The sequence below is a fragment of the Petromyzon marinus genome, chromosome 24 (assembly GCF_048934315.1).
Source record: "Petromyzon marinus isolate PM22_M1 ecotype Great Lakes invasive population chromosome 24, UKy_Petmar_22M1.pri1.0, whole genome shotgun sequence".
Classification (NCBI taxonomy): Eukaryota; Metazoa; Chordata; class Hyperoartia; order Petromyzontiformes; family Petromyzontidae; genus Petromyzon; species Petromyzon marinus.
In genome coordinates, this window is record NC_133690.1 from 2,736,967 (window position 1) to 2,761,207 (window position 24,241).

The window sequence follows — 24,241 nt, forward strand, 5'->3', positions numbered from 1 at the left end:
GATGTTAGATATTGTAAAGATTGTTGAAACAACTGTCCTGGATCAGCAAGAAAAGTAAACTCTTGACTTTGCAGTTCTCTCAGACTCAAGAAATCGATCGACAAAAAACAACTATCATTAGTTTCTGTTAACTTATGTTTGGTGCTTAGGCTCTGAGATCTGGTATGAAGGCTGACTCTTTGTGTGTGTGCACGCACCCGCTGTACGCATTGTTGATTACAGTAATGAAGCACAGATCGAATTAACAAAAAAATAAACGTAACCACTAACCGGTCTTTTAAGCTGAAAGGGTTGCATCATCAGTGTACTGGCACTATTCTGGAACAGGAAAACATTGAAAAGGTAGCAAATCCTAGTTTGCGGACAGGTTTTGGGGAAAAATATACAACAAATAAATTTTGCATATCAAACTACGTATATTACCAAGCAAACTCTTTAAAACAACATTAAGTATCTTCATTCGCGACACCATATACATACACCAGCTTGTTTTTATTTCACAGTCCATGAGTCACCATATCTCTGAGCTTGATCTCACACATCAACCAGTGTGAAGGGACCCTGTTCAGAACATATGATAATTATATATCCTAATTCTTTTGGCCAATGTGAAACGTGAATATTTTTGTTCCTAAATATGTCCTCCGAACCAAAAGTGATTACATTTTCTTTGATCCATAAGCGACACCGTAGGGCACTCCTAGCAGACTCGACAATGGAAATACTGTCCGTAGACACTGTGGTTTGGTACAATTAGCGAAGGGGGGAGGGAATGAGTTCAACAGAGGTAAACCCAAAGATCCGTGTCAGTAGTGGTCTGTGAGGCAGGCGGTCTTCCTGGCCTTCTGCATGAGTGCCCTCAACTGGAACTGCTTTCTGGCGAGCAGGCGCACGTGCTGAACAGGGAGTGGACACACAAAAACGGAGGCATTCATAGAAGAATTGAAATCGCAACACGCACACAGCATTCGCTCACTCTCTAAGAGATAACAACTCAGAAGTGCGAGGAACACCGGCAAGCGGGGGAAGGCAGCTAGGCGGTGAGCCGGTGTTCAAAAATTGCCCAAGCTCTGCGATCCCCTTGATATGATGTTTTCAGTTTTCAACTAATGAGTGTTTACATGCGGCAGGAAACCGGAGAACCCGGTGACAAAACCACGCGTGCGATGGGGGCAACACTCTATCCCATACAGATGGAACAGCCGAAGTCCACATTTTGCTGCTGTACATTCTCCCGGCGAGCCAGGGTTATGGGCTCATCGACGCGATGGGAAGGGAGTTTTACAACATTTGTGCAATCCACCAACCCTCGCAGTGCTCGGTAACAGGAGTCCATAGTCACGCCAAAGCATTATTTTGTTTGTACTTTTTTCGTGACAAAACATGAATATCCTCATACAACTAAGAGAAAATGGTAGTAAAAAGGGAGTAAAAATAACTCGGGCACAGCAGCCTCAAATTTTTACGAGACGTTTCAACTATAATGATCACCGGGTTCGTAACATGTGCCTGTACAACTCGGTGAAATGCAAGTGAAGTTGAGCTAAATATCCACTTACTGGACAGAGCGCTATATTTTACGACATCCCAAGTTTCCCCGGTGAGAGAATTGTCTCAACGGTGTATTTAAAATACCTGCAGTAAGCAGTGTAGCCAGTAGAATTTTTAAATGTACTAATCTGGATATCTTATTGGAACATTTCTCCCTCATGTGGATACATTTTTGCAGCAAATCCAGTCTATTCACAAAAATAAAGGGCCAACATTAAAAACACTATTTTGAAAAAGGCTCCATGATGTTTTACATCAAGTAAAATAGAAACATTTTCTTCAATGAAAAACGAAACAAAGCAGGAGTAAAGCTTTCACGTCCACGCATTCACTGACAAGTATTAGTAAATGACCAATCTCCCTACAGCCTGAACGTATATGACATGACTCTGTTGCATGCATATTCCTATGCCGGTGTTCATAAAAAAAGTTGCACAGAAGGATCTATATAATTTCCATTTAACACGCACAGTTCTCTTTCACCTACCGGTGTAATGCCACTACCTGTCAATTATTGTTCCACGGCTCCACAACACCCACTACTTCCACCATTACCTATGTATACAGCCCTCGTCCCGATTCTGGAGCTCCACTCCATACCTATTATGGGCTTAATCATTTTGCATCTGTACTGTGATCGCAACTGGCCATTGAGTATCACCTCCATGTGTACGATTATTTAGGCAATGCTCATCTGTAATTTACATTTTTACATTGATAATGATGAAGGCTTTTTTTGCAGCAAACCGCCTCCTTTTGTAGACACTTTGTCGTCTTAAATGAGCGAAAAGACGACTTTTTCCGTCAAGGAGTGAAAAATTACCTTCAGGAACACGTCCAGATCAATGACTCCCTGGCGCAGCGCTTCTCCCAGATAGAATATGGTGTCTTCAATGGCGTTCTCCTCTGCGTACAGGTTCAGGATCTGCTTGTACAGCGGTGCCGTTGTCACCACAGCCTCGTCAATGTTACTCGATTCCGACTGGGACTCCATCTTTTCTAGAGCTGATGTGATCTCTTCATCCTTCTTCTTCAGCAGATCAATGTTCTGATCTACATCACCCTGAAGGGCAGGAAACATCGACTATGATGAATAAATCCACATCCTAAAACAAATTAGGACAACGTTTTTCTCATATTGCATGACCAACTATTCGTTTAAAAAAGTAATGTTTTTTAATTATTATCAAATTTTATCTTTTCAGAGTTTTATTGTAAACAAATGTCCACACTTGGACAATCTAGTCCAGGAATTTAAATTTCTTCATTATACTCTTTTGTTTTTTTTTCGGTAAGGTCACGTAGGTAAAATAAAATAAAACTAAATTAAATCACGACGTTTCGGAGGCAACACAAGCTTCCGTCTTCAGGTGGAACAGTCACAGCAGAATCGCTGTACCAAGTGGGGAGCTCTTGAGACGGACGACCGGGATTATATACAGGTTAAGAGAGGGGGAGGAGCCATGAAAGGGACGTAGGTGGCGGGGAGGGCTGAGTTAAGCCGCCTTTTGTTATGCTGCGGGGGTGTTTGGGGGGAGCGATGGCGCGCTGCACAAAAGCAATTGCAACCCCATTTTTGTTAGAAAGCAATGGAAATGGCTGTACGATTATACGGCAGCTAACGTTTGACTTGGTTTATAACATCTTTCCAATGGTTGCTCAATCTGAAACCATCCTCTCGGTTGAAGTTGTGTCTATGTTTGTATATCTGGATAGCTTCATGGACAAATCTTTGGTAGTATCCGGGAGGTTTGCAGAGTACTTTGGTATCAGAGAAAACAATGTCATGAGAACCCGCTGTGTTGAAACAATGATCAGCCACGGCCGAAGAATTCGTTCTGCCGTGTTTCAAATCTGATTTGTGCTCGCGGATTCGGTCAGAAATATGTCGTTTCGTCTCCCCGATATACCAGTCACCACAGGTACAACTCAATTTGTAAACACCAGGGTACTGTAAGTCAGGAATGACATCCTTTACGGATGAGATCAGATCACGGATTTTGTGTACTGTACAGAACTGGACCTGGATCTTGTGTTTGTTTAGAATTTTGGAAATCTTTTTTGGTAATGCCTGCTATGTATGGTAACGTGATCATTTTTATTATCAGGTGGTTGTTTCTGTATGGTGGGAGAAACAGCTTGGCGGATAGATGGTCAGAGTATCCGTTCATCTTGAGGGCCAGATGTACATGTTTTAATTCACTGGCCAGGTGGTGTTGGTCAGAAATGCAATGAGCCCGATGGTATAATGTTTTGATGAGAGAATTATTTTGAGTCGCTTGGTGGTGGGAATCAGGCTTCAAGTAGGAGTCTGTGTGGGTGGACTTCCTGTAAACAGAATGTCCCAAAGAGCCATCGGTCCTCCTCTCAAACAGAACATCCAAGAATGGCAGCTTGCCATCTTGAAGTCACGAAAGCTTCAAATCTAGAATTTCTTCATTATGTGAAGGGCAGTGTTTACCTGTTTAGGAAGGCTCACACACCTGCACAATAGCAAATTCATTAGAAATTCATTAGAAACATGAACATGAAGAAACCCTAAATGTATGGTGGGAATTAATTCAGAAGCTTCTGTACATCTACCTAGAACCCACAATCTACCTACAGCAGGGGTTGGTAACCTTTAAAAGAAGAAGAGACATTTTATCATCATCATTAGACCTCCTTTGCCAGTACCAAAATGTAATAATATGGTTTTTCCCCATTTTTCTGGAAACAAAACTGAAACCTTTTTACAAGGATTCATGTCTGCATTAACCACAATACCTGCAGTCAAAATGCAAACAAAAAACATACTATGATAATATATGCATTGTCCTTGAAACTGATTGGTCCACACCAAGGGACGGCTTTCTTTTGAGTCTCGACCCAATTGGTATTATTATAAGAAGAGACATTGTTTTGTTTTTAAGAGCCGCATCGCACACAGAGAGCTACTTCACTCAAACACAGCCGGTATAGAGCAGATGATAAATACTTCGTGATTCAGGTGATGGCGTAAACTGCCATCCATTTAGTTTTTTCTCCTCATTAGTTATTCTTTAACAATACTAGTTGGACTGTTGTACATTGCATTGTCAGATTTAATCAATTGTTCATTCTCTTTGCGTTGAATTACATTTAACATTTAAGTTAAAAAAACGGCTTAACACGTAGGCTTTCGCGACCAATATTATTCATAATAAAGGTTTTTGGGTTAGATCGCGATGATGCTGGATGTATTTACCAGCAAAAACGTCGTACTCAAACTGTAAATGTGGATTCACTCTTCAACACACCGGTGGGCTAAAGTAGTGAATTATTTGTCTTTTGTCAACGTGACACTTTTTTTTTTGCTGATTGGCCGTGTCGGGTGGTGGAGGGTTACGACACATTTATAAATAAACGCGATCTAACCCAAAAACCTTTATTGTGAAAAAAACGGCTGCCCGCAAAGGGGCAGCCAAAGAGCCACCGCATGCGGCTCAAGAGCCGCAGGTTGCCAGCCCCTTACCTAGACGGTACATGGCAAACAATCCACTCTGCGCCTGCTCTTATCACTGTGCGCACGCCTACAACAGCAAACAGAACGTTGCGAAGCCCGCGTTGGTGTGCGTGCGTGGACGGGTGATGCGAGGGGCTACGCACGATCTCGCGGGTGATGCGTCCGGCCATATCCTGCAGCGATCGCTGACCATTGCGCAACTCCTCCTCGGTGCGCTGCAACGCCTCCAGCTCCGCTTGCGCGCGGCTCACCTCCTCGTTCAGGCGCCAGCGCAACTTGTCAGTGATGGCCGACACCAGCGACGCGCGGATGTGCTCCTCCGAGATGACGCCGTCCCTGGACATGGCTGAGCGCAACGACATCGGGGGTGAATTTATGCTCGCGAACGGCACCTCAGCTGTTTTCTGCAGCGTGCATCTTCGGCCTTCTCTGCGCATTGTGAAGGGTGAACATCTCCGTGCAGAAACGCTCACCATTTCCTTGGCTTGTAACAATAACAAGTTGTGTGCCTCGCGTAATTCTGAGATATTCATATGAAGTAGTTCCATTTCAGCAACTGTTGCTATTTCAACAAGTCCACTGTGGAAAACCCAAATCCTTGCCAATCCTGCAAAAGTTATGGTCATCCAGCAAGCCTTATATCCACAAAAGAGAGGGATCAGACATGGGTGCAAGAGATGTGCACAACTGTATGGCAGTCTTGTTCATGTGACTACGTGCACATATTGATAATTCAGAAATACGAAAAACAATAATTTTTTTGATGGAGCACATGTGGTGAACAACACTATCAATAACTCGGAACTTCAAGCAAGCCATCCGTGGTCAAACTCAAGAGCATGTTTGGAGATGCACTAAGAGACATCAAACTGTTTTTTGTGCCTAATCCAGATTAACTTAAATTTTTATTTAAAGCTTTCGTGACTGCAGTAATTCATATTCTTAGTTCTTTCGGTAAAGTCACGTTGAAGGGAAACAACAAAATAATAAAATATATAGAAACAATAAAAATTATCACGACGTTTCGACCATAACACAAACGGTCGTCTTCAGGTGTGTTGGTTATAGTCGAAACGTCGTGAGAATTTTTATTGTTTTATATATATTTTATTATTTTGTTGTTTCCCTTCAACGTGACTTTACCGAAAGAAATAAGAATACCAGATTAACTTGTTTTGTGGACTTCTATCTGCAGGGATCCTATTCAGCAGACCCCATTTCTTACAAACTGAAAATAGTCTGATGAAAGAAACACTGCTACATTTCACTTGTAAGCAGATGAGCTTCATATATAGTCTACAATTGCTGTGCCAGGCCTACAAGGAGTGGCATGCTAACGGGTGAAAGCAGAGAAACTGTGAATAACCTCCGTTCTATGCTTGTAAAAAATGTCAATACATTTTAATCAGTGTAAGGCAAGATATAACATTAAATGGCCCGCATCCATTATGTGCACATATAAGACGGGTTCAGGTTTGTGGCGTATTTTCACATGCCTCCACGCAGTAAAGAAACACTGTGTTCTGCCGCTGCCACCCTGTGGCTTGGTATACATTGCAGCTGCCAACACAATGATGTTCCAGCACCTTACCAGACGTTCCAGGAACTGGCTGACTGCCGTAATGTGGTTGGCTGATTTGGGGTTGGGCTGGTGGTGGGGCTGGATACGCAGAGCCTCCAGAGAATGGGTAAGGAGGATAGTTTGTACTGCAAACAAAAAAATCACACACAGCTTCATCACAATGGTGACACAGAGAAGCTTAACATTTTTTTGTCACATTGTTAAATAGCTTTGCAGGACACAAAGGCCCTGATTCACATTTGGTGGGTTGTACATGTTTTGACAACCGCATTCTTTGAAATAGCAGTAACTAGTTTCAAAAAAGAAAAAAATATGCCTCTGGGGACATTGTTTTTCCCATTGCATAAGACAATAATATAGATATAGAAGCCAAATATGGAGTTTTTACAAGAAAATGAAGATACTACCAACACAAATCCTACTGTATATACCACCAGCACATTTGCCCTGGATCCCTATACAAATTATGTAACATATATGCAGTCATACCTCGATAAGCTAATATTCGATATACGAAGTTTCAGTGTAACAAACTTGGGATTTATTACCATTATATAAATGGAAAGATACATGTACTAATATAACAAATAAAGACACTGAAATAAATAACATTATCATCCATCTGCAGCACTATATGAATAAGAATAAAATTATAATAAGATACGTTTCTTAGAGCGTTGAGCATTGTTTACATTTGCCTCGACCATTCAGCGCACAGCAACGCACTCTGTTATGGAGTTATGGTGTTTGGTGGGTAATGCAACCTGATTACTGCATTGAAGACTACACTGGTGAGTGTGAATATAGTTCACGGTAAAGTACACCATTTCTTTTATTTATGTCAGTTTTTAATTTAATACTGTACAGTATAAAATATATTATTTGAAAGAAAAAAATGCCTTTGTTTACAATATGAATGGTAAGTTATGAAATGTTTATAGTATTGAAATGGTTAGTTACGATGGGTGGGAACGCATCCTCACAGTTCTGTTATAAGTTATTCAACATAAGAAGTTTTGATATACGAACGAAGCTCCAGGAACGCATCTACTTTGTATACTGAGTTATTGCTGTCCATGCGGAATGTACAGATGGCATGACACATCGCTAAGTAAATTAAACAAAGCTGTTGGTTGGTTTTCAAAGTATTTGTCAGAAAGGAGGTACAGCACTAGATTTTCAGTGTCCAAATGGTCTCTTCATTTTCAATTAAAAGTCTTATTTCGTGTCACATACAAAATAAAATAGTTTACAGCTTTTGCATAATCCACTTGTGGCTTCTCCATGTTTGGACTGTACTTCATGCTGGTCGGTTTGGATTGGTGAACGGGGGAGGGGAACCAGGTCAAGTTTAGATAGCACAGATATTAGCTGTGGTTGGGAATTGAACTCAGACTAGCTTCGATCATGGTGCATTGTATAATTTTTATAGAGCTGGAATATTTGATCATTTAAGTGATGACACCACTGATTATCTGTTAAATTAGTCAACCACTTGGCAGTTGTATTTATATAAAAATAGCCACTGGGTAAATTTTTTAAAAGAAATCTTAGCTTCAAGATTGATGACACAAAGATTGTTTACTGATTTCTTTAGTATGCAAAACTATTATCAACGATAGAATAGAAATATACAGCAATTGGCAGACTTACTTGGCTGTCGGCTGGTATGGGTAGGTGCCTCCTCCTGGCACATAGGATCCTGCAGTAAATAAACAGAAAGGCAATGTTGGATTATAACGCAATGAAATGTATCTTACTTAACAATATGAATAAAGTGATGACATCTCCAACAGGTTGTCAACATTTACACTTGTTATGATCAAACACTCTTGTTTATGAAGCTCCTTCTCTGGACCATGGTTTTAAATAGATTATTTTTGTTTGCCTTTTTACATATTCCCTTCTCTTCAGTGCCACGGTGATTGTAACATGCTTTTTTAAAGCGATTATGATCCATATTATCGTTGTTCTTCTAAAGGAGTTGAATGTTTGTATTTACAATCAGTTGAACTACTCCTCCCTCCTGAACTGATATTTGATGCGTTTGTTTTTTTGTTCCCTATCATAATTTTTTTAATGCATTTGGAAATACTGCCAATGGATTGACACAGGCACCAGGGTGTTAACAGTTCCTGTGTTCAATGTCGTGAAAGACAGAGATATCCCTGGCATTCTGAGGATTGTCCTCGAGAATCATTCCACTTCATTTATTTTATTTCTCGACATCAGCTCCTCTGTGGACCATTTACAAAAGGTGATCAATATCTTCACGTTGCTGCTGCTGGCTGCAAACCATAACATATCTCCTTTCATTCATCTCTCTAATGCCAAATTTGCCAATTGTCCTCTCATTTCTCTAGCCCTCTTACCTACCTTTTTATTGAAGTCTCCCATTATAACCCTAACCAATTGGGTGCCGTGGTGGCGAGATGTTAACTACCTCGCCTGGTATACTGGAGGTTGTGGGTTCAATCCCCACCCTGATGCCTGTACACTTGGAGTTGGCGTGTTCTCCCCGTGGCCGCGAGGATTTTTCGTCGGGTCCTCCGGTTTTTACCTTCACATTTAGAAACAAGCATTTGGCTGCTATGTATTTGCACGTGATAAGCCACTTCGTTGAGCTACCATTTGTGGCCAGGTCGTTTCTGAGAAAGAAAAGCGCTTTATAGCTCTGTGGGTCTTTCCTGGTAAAATAAAATAAAAAATATTGTGTACAAGTATTAAAACTCATTAATTGGCTAAAAACATTCGAATATATAAAGAATACTGCAGATCTTGGGTTAATATTGGTTCCGGTTCATCTTGCCTGGATTTCTTCCAGCGTTGTCTGCAATTCCTCAGTGTTTGTGACATGCAATTTACATGAACAAAGATGCAATATACATCTAAATATTATTATGATGTAGTGTGATTTGTCCTGGTTTATAAATTGGTTCATTGCTTCATACACGTGGTATACTTCTACATTGTCATGGTGTATGTTTTAATTACTTTGTGAAATCAAGAACTTAACAAAGAAAGCTGCAAAGTGGGGCTCAAAACATGAGCAAAACAATACATCTTGTTATATCTCAACCGAAGGAAGACGGCAGATGACGTCCAAATAGTCCTCACAAACTATCTGTTTAATTCACAAGTGAGAGTAGGTGGTTAGTTCTCCTATGAACTGATCATACACAACCTCCGTTAAGGATATTTGTAAATTGTAATATCGTCATACCTCTACACGTTAGCAACACATTTCCAAAACTATTTTAGATAAACTTCATATTTCATTTGAAATCTAGAGCCCAGCATATATATATATATATCTCTGGCATCTGCAAGGAAGTTGCTGGTTCCATGTGACGCGTAGGAACGAGCGGGAGGAATAAGAAACGGTGTTCCAACCACCACCCATTTACCCATGGGCGGTCCGGCTGCTGGGTACGAAGGGTAGCCATGGTTGAAAGGGCCCATGGGGGCCACGGCCTGGCCAGCGGAGGTGCGGGAGAACACAGGCGGCTCTTCCCCAAACACCACCAGCATCACCTGGATCAGGCCCACCAAGTCCGACGCATTCTGGAAACACAGACTGCGTTTAAATACAACGTAATCCAGAGCACAAACATGAGCGTATCCCTTTTCACCAAAATCGTGACTCTGAAGGCATAATTTAAATATATATATACATCATATTATTAGGAAAGATGCGTGCATGCTCACAAAATACACAAATACTGCATAAACGTAGAGTCACTGACAAAGTAATTAAACAAAAGTGAGGACAGCTACAAGAAAATAACAGAAGAGAATATAGTATAAGAATCACGTGCAATGGAAATAAATTACCAAAGGTGGCTGTGAATAGGACCGATTAGTGGCTATAGGAGGCAGAGGACATAGAAAATGCTAACAAGGAAGCCAGCAGACATTTAAAATTACACACATGATGCGATTCTTTATAGAATTTGAGGCGCAGCAATATTCTTGCCCGAGGCTTTTTTACACAAAGCTTTGCTAAAAAATGTGACATGTAACGCTACCAACAAATGGCTTTGTGTTGGGGTGGTTGCATGCCTCAGGGAGCTCATGTCAGAATACAATCAGCACAACTGATTAGCCACCTGCAAGTAAACCAGATTTTCATCTGTAGTCAATTAGTTTGATCTGGTAACCAATAAACGCACAGGAAATATATCCGATTGGGTTCAACTGAAACCTGCTGGATCATTTGGGAAAAAAGGGCGCAAAGAGCCCTACATATCAATGTACACATCATCTCAACAACCTGTAGGGGGTACATTGACAACTGAAAGATATTTGCGAAAGGTATTTGCTGTCATGTCCAGGCCATTCCAGGATGAGAGATGGGGAGTATCAGATATATTTTTTTCTGATAATACGGTTTGGACAGTATTGGTGAAATATACAAAAAAAATACACCTTAAAGAAATAACTCCCATGCAAATCTCAATTGTAATACAACGACATTTAACAACATACAGACTGCAGCAGACACAAGACACCACTCACAGCTTTCCACTCGTGTAGATAGGGCAGGTACACACGGCCATTTGCATCAACGTGTTTTCCCTGCTTAATCAACATCGTGCTTGTGGGCTTCACAAAGCAGATGGGAGGGTTGTATGGATGTGTGTCAAACAGCCAGAGTTGCACAGGAATGTTGTAGATGCTTCCTGTAAGAAAGAAACTCGTGTCAACGTTTTACACCAACTGTGCATGTCACCACCGAAAACTAAACAAGACTATATATTGGTATTGTAAAAACACAAGTACAATGTTTGCCATAGTTATCAAAATGTGTTTACATGGCCATTGGAGGATAACAGCACGATACTTATCATAGCTATACTCTATGCTTCCGACTAGGTGGAACATGGAAAAAATTAATCTGGCACATGGATGTGTCTTTGAAGTGAGACATATGTATGCTTTTGCACCGAACGTTGAGTCTCATCATAGCCAAAACACCACAGCTGAAAGCACCAAGGTGGGGAGAAGGAAATGAGTTGGCATGTTGGCGTTATGCCATCTTATTTGCCAACAAATAAGTAGCAGAATTACTATATGGGTGTCATGATTGTGATGACAATGAAACTTTAATTTCCCTTGCATGTTACTGAAATGTAAATTGCCCTGTAGCTATTGATGTCGCCTAGCACATTGACAGTCTATTAAGCCACTATTTGTGTTGGCTATAAGCATAGGATTTTAGTCGGATTTTAATAAGAATGAGCCAGCATATTTGATGTTGTAACAGTTACAAATTCCAAGAGCATGAGACGGGCCTGTTTGAATTTTGCCACACATTCCAAGTATGCGTGTTCACTTCTTCTCCAATAGCATTGTTGGGTGTTGGTTATGAAGGACAATGTCAGAATGCAGGCCTCACCCATGGGTGTCCATTTCAGGACGATTGTGTACAAGATAACTCGCTAAATTGTGGCATGTTCCCCATTATTAACACGCATCTCCATTCGAATCAAGTATTTATCCTGCCCCTTTGTCTTTGTTCTTTTAATGTATCTTACATAGGGAGGTCTGGTTTATTTTTGCTGAAAACTTTCCTCAAATGCTTGGGGGATGTAGAAGTTAAGGTTGACTTCAACCTGCACCAACAAGCGGGGTGCCAGCCACACCACGGGAGTTGGAGAGGTTTCTACTTCGCAAGGAACCACGGTTTTTAACTGCATAGGGAAGTGCTACGCTGCTGACACAAGCAAGCATACCTTTAACAAAATTATAAACCTGTTTTACTTGATGTCAAAGGGTGTGGGACTGCATCAGTGAAATGCCTTTGCTTGGTGATATAGGATGAAACTTGAATAAACTGTAATTGAAAACATCCTAAATAAAAAAAATGCAGTGCACAGATTGAACACGTGAAATAACGGGCGTGTAAAATGTTACCTCTGTAGTTTACAGGTATGGTTCCATTGAGACTTACAAGTTCCCTTGCCGTGCCATCATTGAACACTAAAAAAAAACAATAAGATTAACCCAAGCCACAAACAACAATAAAAAAACCCATTCACACATTAGCAAGGAATATTCAAGTTGATACAAAATGTACTGCCATAAACAGCTAGTTACTAACTGGCTAGTCTGGTTGTATTTAAATGTGTGTATTTAAAAAAAAAACTAATTACAACAATAGCATTGTGGATTTTTGCAATGCTAATTACATTAAATTTCTGTTTTAACCACTCTAAAATTATAGATGTTACTTGGTGCAGCTGTAAATAATGCGACAATTACAATTTATAACTATCACAGATTATTCCTCGCACTACATTCCACTATGTAAAAAAAATACTCCCCACTAACTTTTCATCCATGAATGAAAATAAACTCAGAATGTATACGACCATAATTAATTATTCAAAGTGTGTGGAATGCATCGGCTATATTATCATGCATGCCATCACAGCAACAGGTTGAAAAAATACACATTTGCATCCATATTGCTCAACCTTTGAGCATGCGCGTGGTGCTTTGGTGAGTCACTCTGCTGCACAGGTATACAGAGTGAATTACACAACACACAAAGCATGTGATAAGCTTTATCTTGGGGCCTTAATAGATTGGTTAGGAGTGGCAAGAGATATGACTGTAGAGACAGAGGAGCAGTGATGGGAGGGTGGCGGGCGAGTCAGTGGGACATTTGCCTACAACGCTCTGAACACAGCGAGGCAGCATGGCCACGACACCTGAGAGGGGCAGGCAGGCAGGTGGCACAGCACTAAGCTACAATGAACGCAGCAACCCATAGGCAAACAGGTTACAGGGCACCGTGTTGCCAGGCGACTAAGGCCCTATGACAGAAAATAACCGCAGGTCACAGGTGAGGCTTTGAATTACAGGCCACAAGAGCCCTATTTAGCGAGAGCAATAAGGGGCTTTTATAAAAAAAAACAGAAGGCAGATATGGAAAAAGCAGGGCAGTAAGATGTGGCTGGGGGAGGAGGGGGGTTACTGTGTGGCAGGAAGCGTAGTCAGTTGGGTAACGATGGCAGCAGGATGCTTCTGGGCTCATGGGACCGAGAAAAGGTGTCTTGGAGCCCTTTCACATTTGCGATTGCACAAAAACAAGTGCAATATATTGTCGTTTTAAAAAAAAGGTTATGAAAAGTAACCAACCAGATTAAAAAATATATACTTAAAAAAATGTAATGTATCCAACTGAAAGTCACACGTTAATATGTTCATATATTCTCTGGATGTCAAGAATAAGCTATTTATAAATATTTTCAAGGTATCTTTCTGGGTTTTACTAAATTTTGGACCTTGTTAATGCTAAGGGTCCCTAGGCTTCAAGTGCATGACACTGCACGGCATGCGTACATCTGTATATAGTACATACAGAATAGGATATACTCATGCAAAAAAAGCTTTAAAAACGACATGTGACATAGCTCTATTGCGAGTGAGACTCCCGTACTTGTTTCAGCAATCTGTATCATTGATAACCCTCAAGCCATGAAATCGCATGAAAGTGTGTCATGTCCTGGAAGCAAGGAAAATCCCTACAATGTTTTAATTCTAAAACTCCACTCGAGCCACAACGTATATTTTTGCAATGGGTACAACAATGCTCGACTTGACACGTGTTTCCATCACTTACAATGATTGCACATTTAATAAAAATCACCAGTTTCAGAAAATGTGCATATGGAACAGCATTTTAAATGTCGTGTATGATGGGTTTATACATACCATGCATGTCAACAACTGGCTTCAAATCCTTATAAACTGCAATTACGTTCATGACATCTTTGGTTGTCATGTCCTTGTACTTGTACTGCAACACACAAAACACTACAATTAATAGTCATCTGTACCAGAAGAATAGTAATGATTTACAGCGCTTTGTCAATCCACTGTTTGACGAAGATGTCTGCACAAAATATGACGATCATAGTTGTTTGACCATACTTCACCATGCTGGTTAGTGTGGGTTGAAGGGGAGCAGGCAGGAGTGCAGGACCAATTCGGATGTTATCCAGGACCTATCCTCCATTTGCCAGGCTCATCGCAAAGTGTTCTGATCACTTTGCCACATTGTTCCAACCCATATAGAAAGTAAATAAAGATTATAATTATTCTGATATAGTAATAGATGTTATTACTATACAGTATGCTAATTCAACAGTATTCTATTCTTGCGTATGGCAATATAATTTTGGAGCTAAATACCACTGTCATGCTCTGCTAGTTTCAAGAGACAGTTTGTGTAGGTACGCTATTCCTCCATTGAAGGAGCGCAGACTACAATGGCTTACGATATGGTCCACAGTTTTGATTGCATTGCCAAAGTTGCACTGTGGCTTGTCTTTAGTTTTCCATTTATGAAGATGTGCGCATCAACCTGTTGATGTTCTGATGCGGTTGATCGTGACAGCACTACACCGGTGTCTTCGAGGAATGTCAAAGCCAGGACGTGCAATGTTTGGGTATCGAATGTGGTGTTTATTCTGAACGTCTGTATTGTTCCACTCTGTTCATCAGCGTTCTTCCAGATCTGAATGAGATTATAGGGTGGCCACAGCACGATTCCAGAAGGGGGATTGGGACTTGAGTTCGTGGCGAGGTACAATGTTAAAGTCTTGGTTGATGGGTAGGTTGTTGTTGTCAAGACAACATGTACACCCAACACTTTAAGCTCAAAGATACTTGAGCCCTTGTATTGATTTAAAAATAAATTTAAAGGTTTTTTTTTATTAAATTGCTCCGTTAATGCTGTCTGCAGCAGCCAGAATGTGTGTGTAAGCATATACAGGCAAGCATGTCAATTTATGCATGCTATAGAACCAGAAAATGTGCACTCAGCAATAAGGAGGGCTCTGCTGCAACGCATTACATGAATCACATTCAGAAACATGCATTCTTAATGCTCATGATTTAAACAAAACCTGTGCATGTTAAGTTTATTTTAGTATAAAATGACTCAACAGTCACTTCAACTAAGCGGCCAATGATTATGTAGTTTTGCTGGCAAGTTGTCCCTTAAATTCTAGATTTGAAGCTTTCGTGACTGCAAGGATCCATACTCTTTGGTTCTATTTGGTAAAGTCACGCAGGTAAAAATAAAATACCAAAAAATCACGACGTTTCGGCCACAACACAAGTGGCCTTCATCAGGTGAAGGGACTGGACTGTCCAGAGGACAGCGTTGGAGTGAAGACAGCAAACCCAGGTCGCGTCCTTTAAGCTGTGTGGGAGGAAACAAAAAACGCCTTGACAAAGGAATTAGCATAACAATGATGTACTGGACCGGCACGGTGGGGGAGGGGGGAGTTTACATAATGTTGGTGTGAAGGGAAATAAGCTGCTGTGAAAGTTTGGAATACCACTACTTGAATAAATATACTGTACCACTGAAAATTAGTTTAATGTTTGGTTTGATTTAGAACATCTTTCCAATGATTGCTTAATTTGAAACCATCTTCTCGGTTGAAATTGTGTCTTTGTTTGTAAATCTGAATTGACTCGTGGACAAATCTCTGATAAAAACCCGTGGGTTTGCAGAGAACCTTGGTATTGGAGAAAATTATATCGTGATCACCCCCAGCGTTGTAACAGTGATCAGCTACGGCAGAAGAATTCGTTCTGCCGTGTTTCAAATCTGATTTGTGCTCGCGAATTCGGTCGTTCCTGACTTACAGTACCCCGGGGTTTACAAACTGAGCTGCACCTGTGGTGACTGCTATATCGGGGAGACGATATAAACACGGCAAAACGAATTATTCTGCCGTAGCTGATCACCGTTACAACGCTGTGGGTGATCACGATATAGTTTTCTCTGATACCAAGGTTCTCTGCAAACCCACGGGTTTTTATCAGAGATTTGTCCACGAGGCAATTCAGATTTACAAACACAGACACAATTTCAACTGAGAAGATGGTTTCAAATTAAGCAATCATTGGAAAGATGCTCTAAATCAAACCAAACATTAAACTAATTTTCAATGGTACAGTATATTTATTCAAGTAGTGGTATTCCAAACTTTCACAGCAGCTTATTTCCCTTCACACCAACATTATGTAAACTCCCCCCTCCCCCACCGTGCCGGTCCAGTACATCATTGTTATGCTAATTCCTTTGTCAAGGCGTTTTTTGTTTCCTCCCACACAGCTTAAAGGACGCGACCTGGGCTTGCTGTCTTCACTCCAACGCTGTCCTCTGGACAGTCCAGTCCCTTCACCTGATGAAGGCCACTTGTGTTGTGGCCGAAACGTCGTGATTTTTTGGTATTTTATTTTTACCTACGTGACTTTACCGAATAGAACCAAAGAGTATGTCCCTTAAATGTTGACGGTGAAGAGGTGTGTATGACATTCCTTTAAGTTCGTGTTATCCAAATAATAGGAGCACAGAGGTAATAACGCGCCACTCAAGCCTGCTAACTTTTAGATACACCGCAGCACACATTGAACATTACAAACTATGACCTCGTTCCTACTTGACATATTTTTTTTAAATGACCACCACCCTCAAAGCAGGCTCAGTTATGCTGCAGCAATTGTTATTATGTTATTCTAAAGCCATGTAATTAATTGTTTAAATATACTGGATGATTACCCGAGTTGCTACGATGTCATTTTTCACGAAACGATATTACATTTCACAAGAAGACGTTAATTCCACGATCGGTTTCCATTAACTTTGCAATTATATTTCACAATACTTGCGTCATGATTTTGTGCTTTGATGAGTCAAATACGAATACAGATTTCTTAAAAGTTTTCCAGCTGCAGTTCGCTCAACATAAGCAGTCTAATTGTTACAATAATACAATCTACAAGGCTGAAAGCGCACACGCTTTTAAGAAAATGATGTTATATAACCACTTGCCATAATTTTACTTGGAAAACGTTTTTTAAAGCACCAATTTAACGACTAAGAGCTATTGTTTTAGAATGTTATTATTTTCAACGTTAATAATTATTATTTCGTACTGTTAGAGAAAACACAATCTTGATTTAAAGCTTTCGTGACTGCAGTAATTCATATTCTTAGTTTTTTTCCGGTAAAGTCACGTTGAAGGGAAACAACAAAATAATAAAATATATATAACAATAAAAAAAATTCTCACGACGTTTCGACCATAACTCAAACGGTCATCTTCAGGTGTGTTGGTTTGCATAAAAGATGGCCGTTTGAGTTATGGTCGAAACGTCGTGAGAATTTTTTTATTGTTTTATATATATTTTATTATTTTGTTGTTTCCCTTCAACGTGACTTTACCGAAAAAACTAAGAATATAAAAACACAATCTATTTCATAAAATGTTAAAAGCAAAGATAACCCTGATGTTACAATATTACACAAAATGGACTAAATAATTATCAACGATCTTAGATCGTACAAAAAAAATATCGTATGAATGCAATGTCACGGCAACCCTCAAGAATACTACGCAGCAAATACTGCCTTCTGCGCTCAAAACGAACTTCAGGAAATAGTGTAGAAGGACACACATATGGTTAGGTTAAGCTAAATGTTTCATCATGGACTTACTGTGAATCAGTCACATAGCAACAACTACTGTAGATCAATTTGTGCCGCAAAAAATATGCGTCCCTAACAACACTGGTATTAAAATATTGCTGCTTCTGTGAACTTACACAATAGCAGGTAAACAATTCAATATTTTGGCAGAGTGGCTTCAGTTTATCTGGAATGGGTTTATAATGAGTGTCCACAATGATGACAGGGTTATGTTTATAGTCCTATGACCAATTCAGCTGGAATGTGCCAAATCTGGTCAAATCTCAGAAGCTAAGTAGGGGTGAGCCAGTCCTTGGATTGGGCGACCATGTTGCGAAACATTTTTAATAGGCTACACAACCATATGGCGGGCAGTTTTGGGCACTGCAGAAAAATCCATAGTACTGTACTGTACACCTATGTTCTCTCCACCTTCACCAACCTGCACTGACCAATGCGGTGAAATGTGGTCAAAGTACCCCCATAACCCGTACACGCCATGGTGAGGCCCTGATCCAACAGAGGATTGACAAAAGGGATGAGATGGTGGGAGTAAAATGAGTTACGTAAAATCCAATTTTAAAATGCTCTAATCCTAGAGAACACCACGATAAAAGATTGAAGAAATAAGAAGCAATGGGAGCTTGAAAACCACAAAAGTGATATTGATTGACAATTCACAAATGGTAGCCCTTAGGGAGAATGAGTAAGACCATATATATTTGTATATATGCATGTACGTATGTTGAACTTCTTCTGCATCGTACATAGCCAACCATAGCCAAAAACAGCACATATTTTGCTGTTTTTTTTCATGGATTTTCTGTTTGCACAGTCACATAGTCACTTTAAGATGTTTTTCTTGTTCGTGTTTTTGGTTTTTTGTTTGTTGTGGTTGCACCCAATTCAAGAGCCGAATGGCTCACAGGGCTATACCAAAATAAATAAACTGAAAAACTGAAAATGCTAATCGTAGGTGCGGGGGAAGGACAAACTAAACACAAGTGTTGAAATGGTAAGCATATCGCGATATACAAAATATCATATTAAGAGAAGGACGTCACGATGACACACTTCGGAAATACCACACTTCAAAGAACTAATGAATGGGCCACATGGCATAACGAAGGACATCATCCAAAAAACTGGACCACCTAAATAAATGATGCCTGAATCTTCTATTTCAAGGGCACAAACCTGAAGGAGTTACAGACCACTTAGCCACTTACCATACATACAATTTTCACTAAGATTCCTGGAATATTTAAGAGGCCAACCAACCAAGAGCATGAGCAAGCAAATGTTGTCATATCACACACCATTTGTTCACACACCATTTCCTTATTACGGACCATTCGTTATATCTATCATTTGCAGCCTATAAAATAGCACTGACTCGGCAGAAACTGATGCAGTAATTGAGTTCACAGAAATTTATACCTAGAAAAAATAAAAATGTCAAGAATGAAACTGAGAGCTGAACTGAGATTGCATGACATAACAAAGGTAGCCATCAGAAGTCGTGTGAGACACTTTCGTGAAAGTTATTGATGGCAGCACTTGGTGCTTTTCTGAAAACGGGACCGTGGAAATAAAGGCACGAACATAAATGGAGAAAATTGTAAGAATTTGAGATCAGCATAACACAACGTGAAAATTTGATTGGAAATTATTGAATAATTTGATCAAGAATGCTGCATATTTGAGCTCAATAATTATATGCAATAAGTATGCTAAACAAAATGTATCTATTAGAGGGATTCAAGTGGAAACACATCACAGCATGGGTACCAGTTAAAATTGACTGGGATTAAGCGATGCAATAAAGGCAAGTGAGAACAGGTTTCAGAGCTTTTCGAAAACTGAACTTAATCATGAACATCAGAAAATAATTAAAATCAACAAATACATGCGCTCAAAGGACGTGTCTATTAGCTTCTAGGACCTAAATCACATCATTGTATTTTCGGTAAGGCCCATCGAGCTCAGAAGCTCTTATTCAATGGCAACCCAAAGCAGCAAGCAAGGGAAGGGACGGTTTCGCTGATATGACAATAGCAGATACGCTACATGGGAATGGAGGGTTTGGTTTACAGGGGTTCCGTAGAAAAAAAGGAGGGGTAATGTTATAAGCATGAGTATCAAATTAGATTAATAAATAATGCGTCTGCTGAGCCCAGCCCGAAAATGGGAAGTTGAAACCCAACACGGGTGGCATGGTGTTGTAGTCACGAGCTGTAACACGAGAAGTGAATCCGAGGGATCATCTAAAATGACGCTTTACAGCGATCTCAATCGAGTGTCTCTGTACACCGCATTGGTCTAGGAGATTCAACCACACTTCACCATGCTAGTCAGCGAAGGTTAGTGAAGGGGTACCCTGGACTGGCTCAGAGATCATTCGCCACTGATGCTAGCCGTAGTTGGGAATCAAACTCGGGTTTCCAGACTCATAGTGCAGTGTGCTAACTACTTGTTTCAAGCTGTTTATCCTTAAAGAACTAGCACTGTGGGTCCAAATGGCTAACATAATGCCAGGTTTTTTTTACTTAAGCACCAATCTCAACATTAAGAAGCTGCTCATATTAAGGTATATTTTTAGAACTTCGTTTCAATTCCTCATTTCGTGCAAAACAGAAATCCGAGGGCGTGGTTCAAGTTTTGAAAGTCTTTTTTGTTATGCCTAGCGGATTCCCGTCTCGGTGGAGGCAAGCTAGACAAAACTAAGAGGTTCACACAAGCTTTTTGGCAACTTATAAATGTCATTCCTTATAATGCAGGTTTTTTGGGTAGATCGCGTAAATGTGTCATTAAACCCGCCACCACCCGACACAGTAAAGTTTGTCACGTAAGCAGAACATGCCAATTAATTACTAGTTACAGCACACCGGTGTGTTGGAGAGAAAATCAACATTTACACCCTGATTTACTCTCCAACACACCGGTGTGCTGTACTAGTAACGAATCGGCATGTTCTGCTTACGTGACAAACCTTACTAATTGTCTGTGTCGAATGGTGGCGGGTTTAATGGCACATTTATATGTACACGATCTAACCCAAAAAACCTGTATTATATAATTATGGATGATATTGGTTGCGAAAGCCTATGCGTTAAAATGTCCTTCCTATGTCGAAAACAGATTCAGCTGACAGGGGCACGTGGGTCCTTGGTGTAGTTACTCATTGTCCACTTCTCGCCACAATGTGACTAAAAACCGCGGGTTACTTAAAAAGGGTAATACAGTAATTAATTTGTTCACTCATGCTACTTATAGAGTGCACGAGTGGAGACATCACACGTACAATGCACGATGCAATGTTGCACACTAAATAACTACACAGCGAATCGCGGCTCAAGATACAGGCGATCGATGGACATTAGTCTGTTCTACTATAGCGCGGTGGTTGCCTTCCTGAAGAACACCGCGTTATGGAAAAATCGCGTTATAATAAATAATAGAATAAAACACAGTCTGCGATAACACGTGAGATGCGTACGCAAGGCTGAACAAAGACCGAGGCACGTGGGTAGCATCTCGAAGCATCCAGCAGCATCCCAACGCCTTGTGCGATGCTACGGCGAGGCAGCCGTACAACCGCTTATTCCTACTCGCGCAACATCGTTCTGTTCACTCAATCGCGTTATATCAAAATTCGCATCCGCGTTCCCTAATACATTCATCGCGTTATATGCAATTCGCGTAATGAAGACACGCGTTATAGGAGAACAGACTGTACTCCACTATTAACACTGCACTTGAATGCTGCCGAGTTTGTTCAGCTTGGGTTGCTTGGTGCTGTCATCGGTGTCAGCTGGCGAGCGGGTCATGAGTTGGGGAAAGGGGTTGTGGAAGTGCATGAACCGGGGTGAGAGGTGCCAATGTGGTATAACGCGCCACTGGGCATCTGTGAAAAAATCAATTTATAGCTCATCGGATGCTTCCAATATAAATAAATGTTCTGATTCTGAGCTATGTACAGTACGAAAGAAGTTCAACATACAGTACATATACGATAGACGCGTCTGCTCGAGCCCTGATACCAGCAATGACGCCTGGTTAGCGGACCTTGGTCAAAAACCATCTAAAGGCCAAATAACAATCTCAAGGCGAGTGTCGCTACATCCAGAAAATAATCCCCCTGACTCCTCCACGTACGGGGAGGAGGAGCAGGTGGGTGACACGGGTGGGGGGTGACCCAGGTGGGGAGTGGCCCGTGGGGGGGGTGACACGGGTGGGGGGTGACCCAGGTGGGGAGTGACCCCTGTGGGGGGGGGGGTGACACGGGTGGGGGATTGACACGGGTGGGGGGAGTTGACACGGGTGGGTGGGGGGAGTTGACACGGGTGGGTGGGGGTGGGAATTGACACGGGTGGGTGGGTGGGGGGAGTTGACACGGGTGGGTGGGGGGGGGGAATTGACACGGGTGGGTGGGGGGGGGAGTTGACACGGGTGGGTGGGGGGGGAATTGACACGGGTGGGTGGGGGGGGGAATTGAAACGGGTGGGTGGGGGGGGGAATTGACACGGGTGGGTGGGGGGGGGAGTTGACACGGGTGGGTGGGTGGGGGGGGAGTTGACACGGGTGGGTGGGGGGGGAGTTGACACGGGTGGGTGGGTAGGGGGGGAGTTGACACGGGTGGGTGGGTGGGGGGGGAGTTGACACGGGTGGGTGGGGAGTTGACACGGGTGGGTGGGTGGGGGGGGAGTTGACACGGGTGGGTGGGTGGAGGGAGTTGACACGGCTGGGTGGGTGGGTGGAGGGAGTTGACACGGCTGGGTGGGTGGGTGGAGGGAGTTGACACGGCTGGGTGGGTGGGTGGAGGGAGTTGACACGGGTGGATGGGTGAGGAATTGACACGGGTGGGGAGACACGGGTGGGTGGGTGGGGAGACACGGGTGGGTGGGTGGGGAGACACGGGTGGGTGGGTGGGGAGAAACGGGTGGGTGGGGGGGGTGACACGGGTGGGTGGGGGGGGAATTGACACGGGTGGGTGGGGAGAGTTGACACGGGTGGGTGGGGAGAGTTGACACGGGTGGGTGGGAGTTGACACGGGTGGGTGGGGGGGGAATTGACACGGGTGGGTGGGGGGGGAATTGACACGGGTGGGTGGGGGGGGAATTGACACGGGTGGGTGGGGGGGGAATTGACACGGGTGGGTGGGGGGGGAATTGACACGGGTGGGTGGGGGGGGAATTGACACGGGTGGGTGGGGGGGGTGACACAGGTGGGTGGGGGGGAATTGACACGGGTAGGTGGGGGGGTGGTTGACACGGGTGGGTGGGGGGTGGTTGACACGGGTGGGGGGGGGTTGACACGGGTGTGGGTGGGGGGGTGACCCTAGTCGTATCGCGACTCGCAGGTGCCTGATGCTTCCCGCTCCGTGCTAAGCGACACCAGCAGCAGTGACAGTGGGCCATGCTCACACAAAGATCCCCCGTGTAGCCTTTACCAGACTGTTAGAGGTGCCGTTAGCGAGCAGCACCTATCAAGGCCGGCAGTGCACACGAGGGGGTGGGTGGCCAGCACCACGCCCGACCGCCTTTGTCTCCCTAGCGGCGATGTTTACTACACACCGCACCAGGTACTCGTTTGAGGCTGAGTCGACCTAGGGGAGGCCTGGAACCGGGTCAGATATTCATCACCCGGTGTTGGCCGTGAGCAGGAATCGAACTCGGACAGCGCAGCGCGCTAACCACCACACCACCGCCCCCCACCCTGTTTACACACACACGAGGGACACGGCGCTTCACGCGCAATCTGAGGCTGGGTGAGCTCTCAGAAGGCCGCACAACAACAACCACGACCACGACGACGACCACGACGACGAGTCCAGCGACCCCGGGGTTTCACGGCCCGGTTCTCATTCCCTGCCGCCCGCTCAGGGCCCGGGGGTCCCCCCCCCCCTCGCACCTTGCCCAGCAGCTTCTTGACGCTCGCCTCGGTGGGAAGCGCCATGGCTCCGCTGCGCTGAGCGGGAAGCAGCACGGGAGATGGACGACCTCTCTCTCTCCTCTCTCCCCTCTCTCTCTCCTCTCTCGCTGGCTCGAGACGACGACGACGCCTCAGCTGCCTCAGCCGCCTCGCTCGCGTCTCCGAGCGGCGCCTAGTGGTGACGTCACGCCCG

The 24,241-nt window shown here is 42.8% G+C and overlaps 1 protein-coding gene across 1 annotated transcript; it reads right to left on the minus strand.

Moving 5' to 3' along the window:
- Positions 1-473: 473 nt before the first annotated feature.
- On the minus strand, positions 474-24,223 carry LOC116945489 (tumor susceptibility gene 101 protein-like). Its single transcript, XM_032959830.2, has 10 exons — positions 24,028-24,223; positions 14,340-14,424; positions 12,534-12,599; positions 11,136-11,299; positions 10,025-10,181; positions 8,271-8,319; positions 6,627-6,742; positions 5,179-5,381; positions 2,375-2,614; positions 474-896 (listed from the first exon to the last, which is right to left on the minus strand). Exons 1-10 carry the CDS (start codon positions 24,070-24,072, stop codon positions 807-809), a joined length of 1,215 nt encoding a protein of 404 aa, XP_032815721.1. The 5' UTR covers positions 24,073-24,223; the 3' UTR covers positions 474-806.
- Between the last annotated feature and the right edge of the window lie 18 nt (positions 24,224-24,241).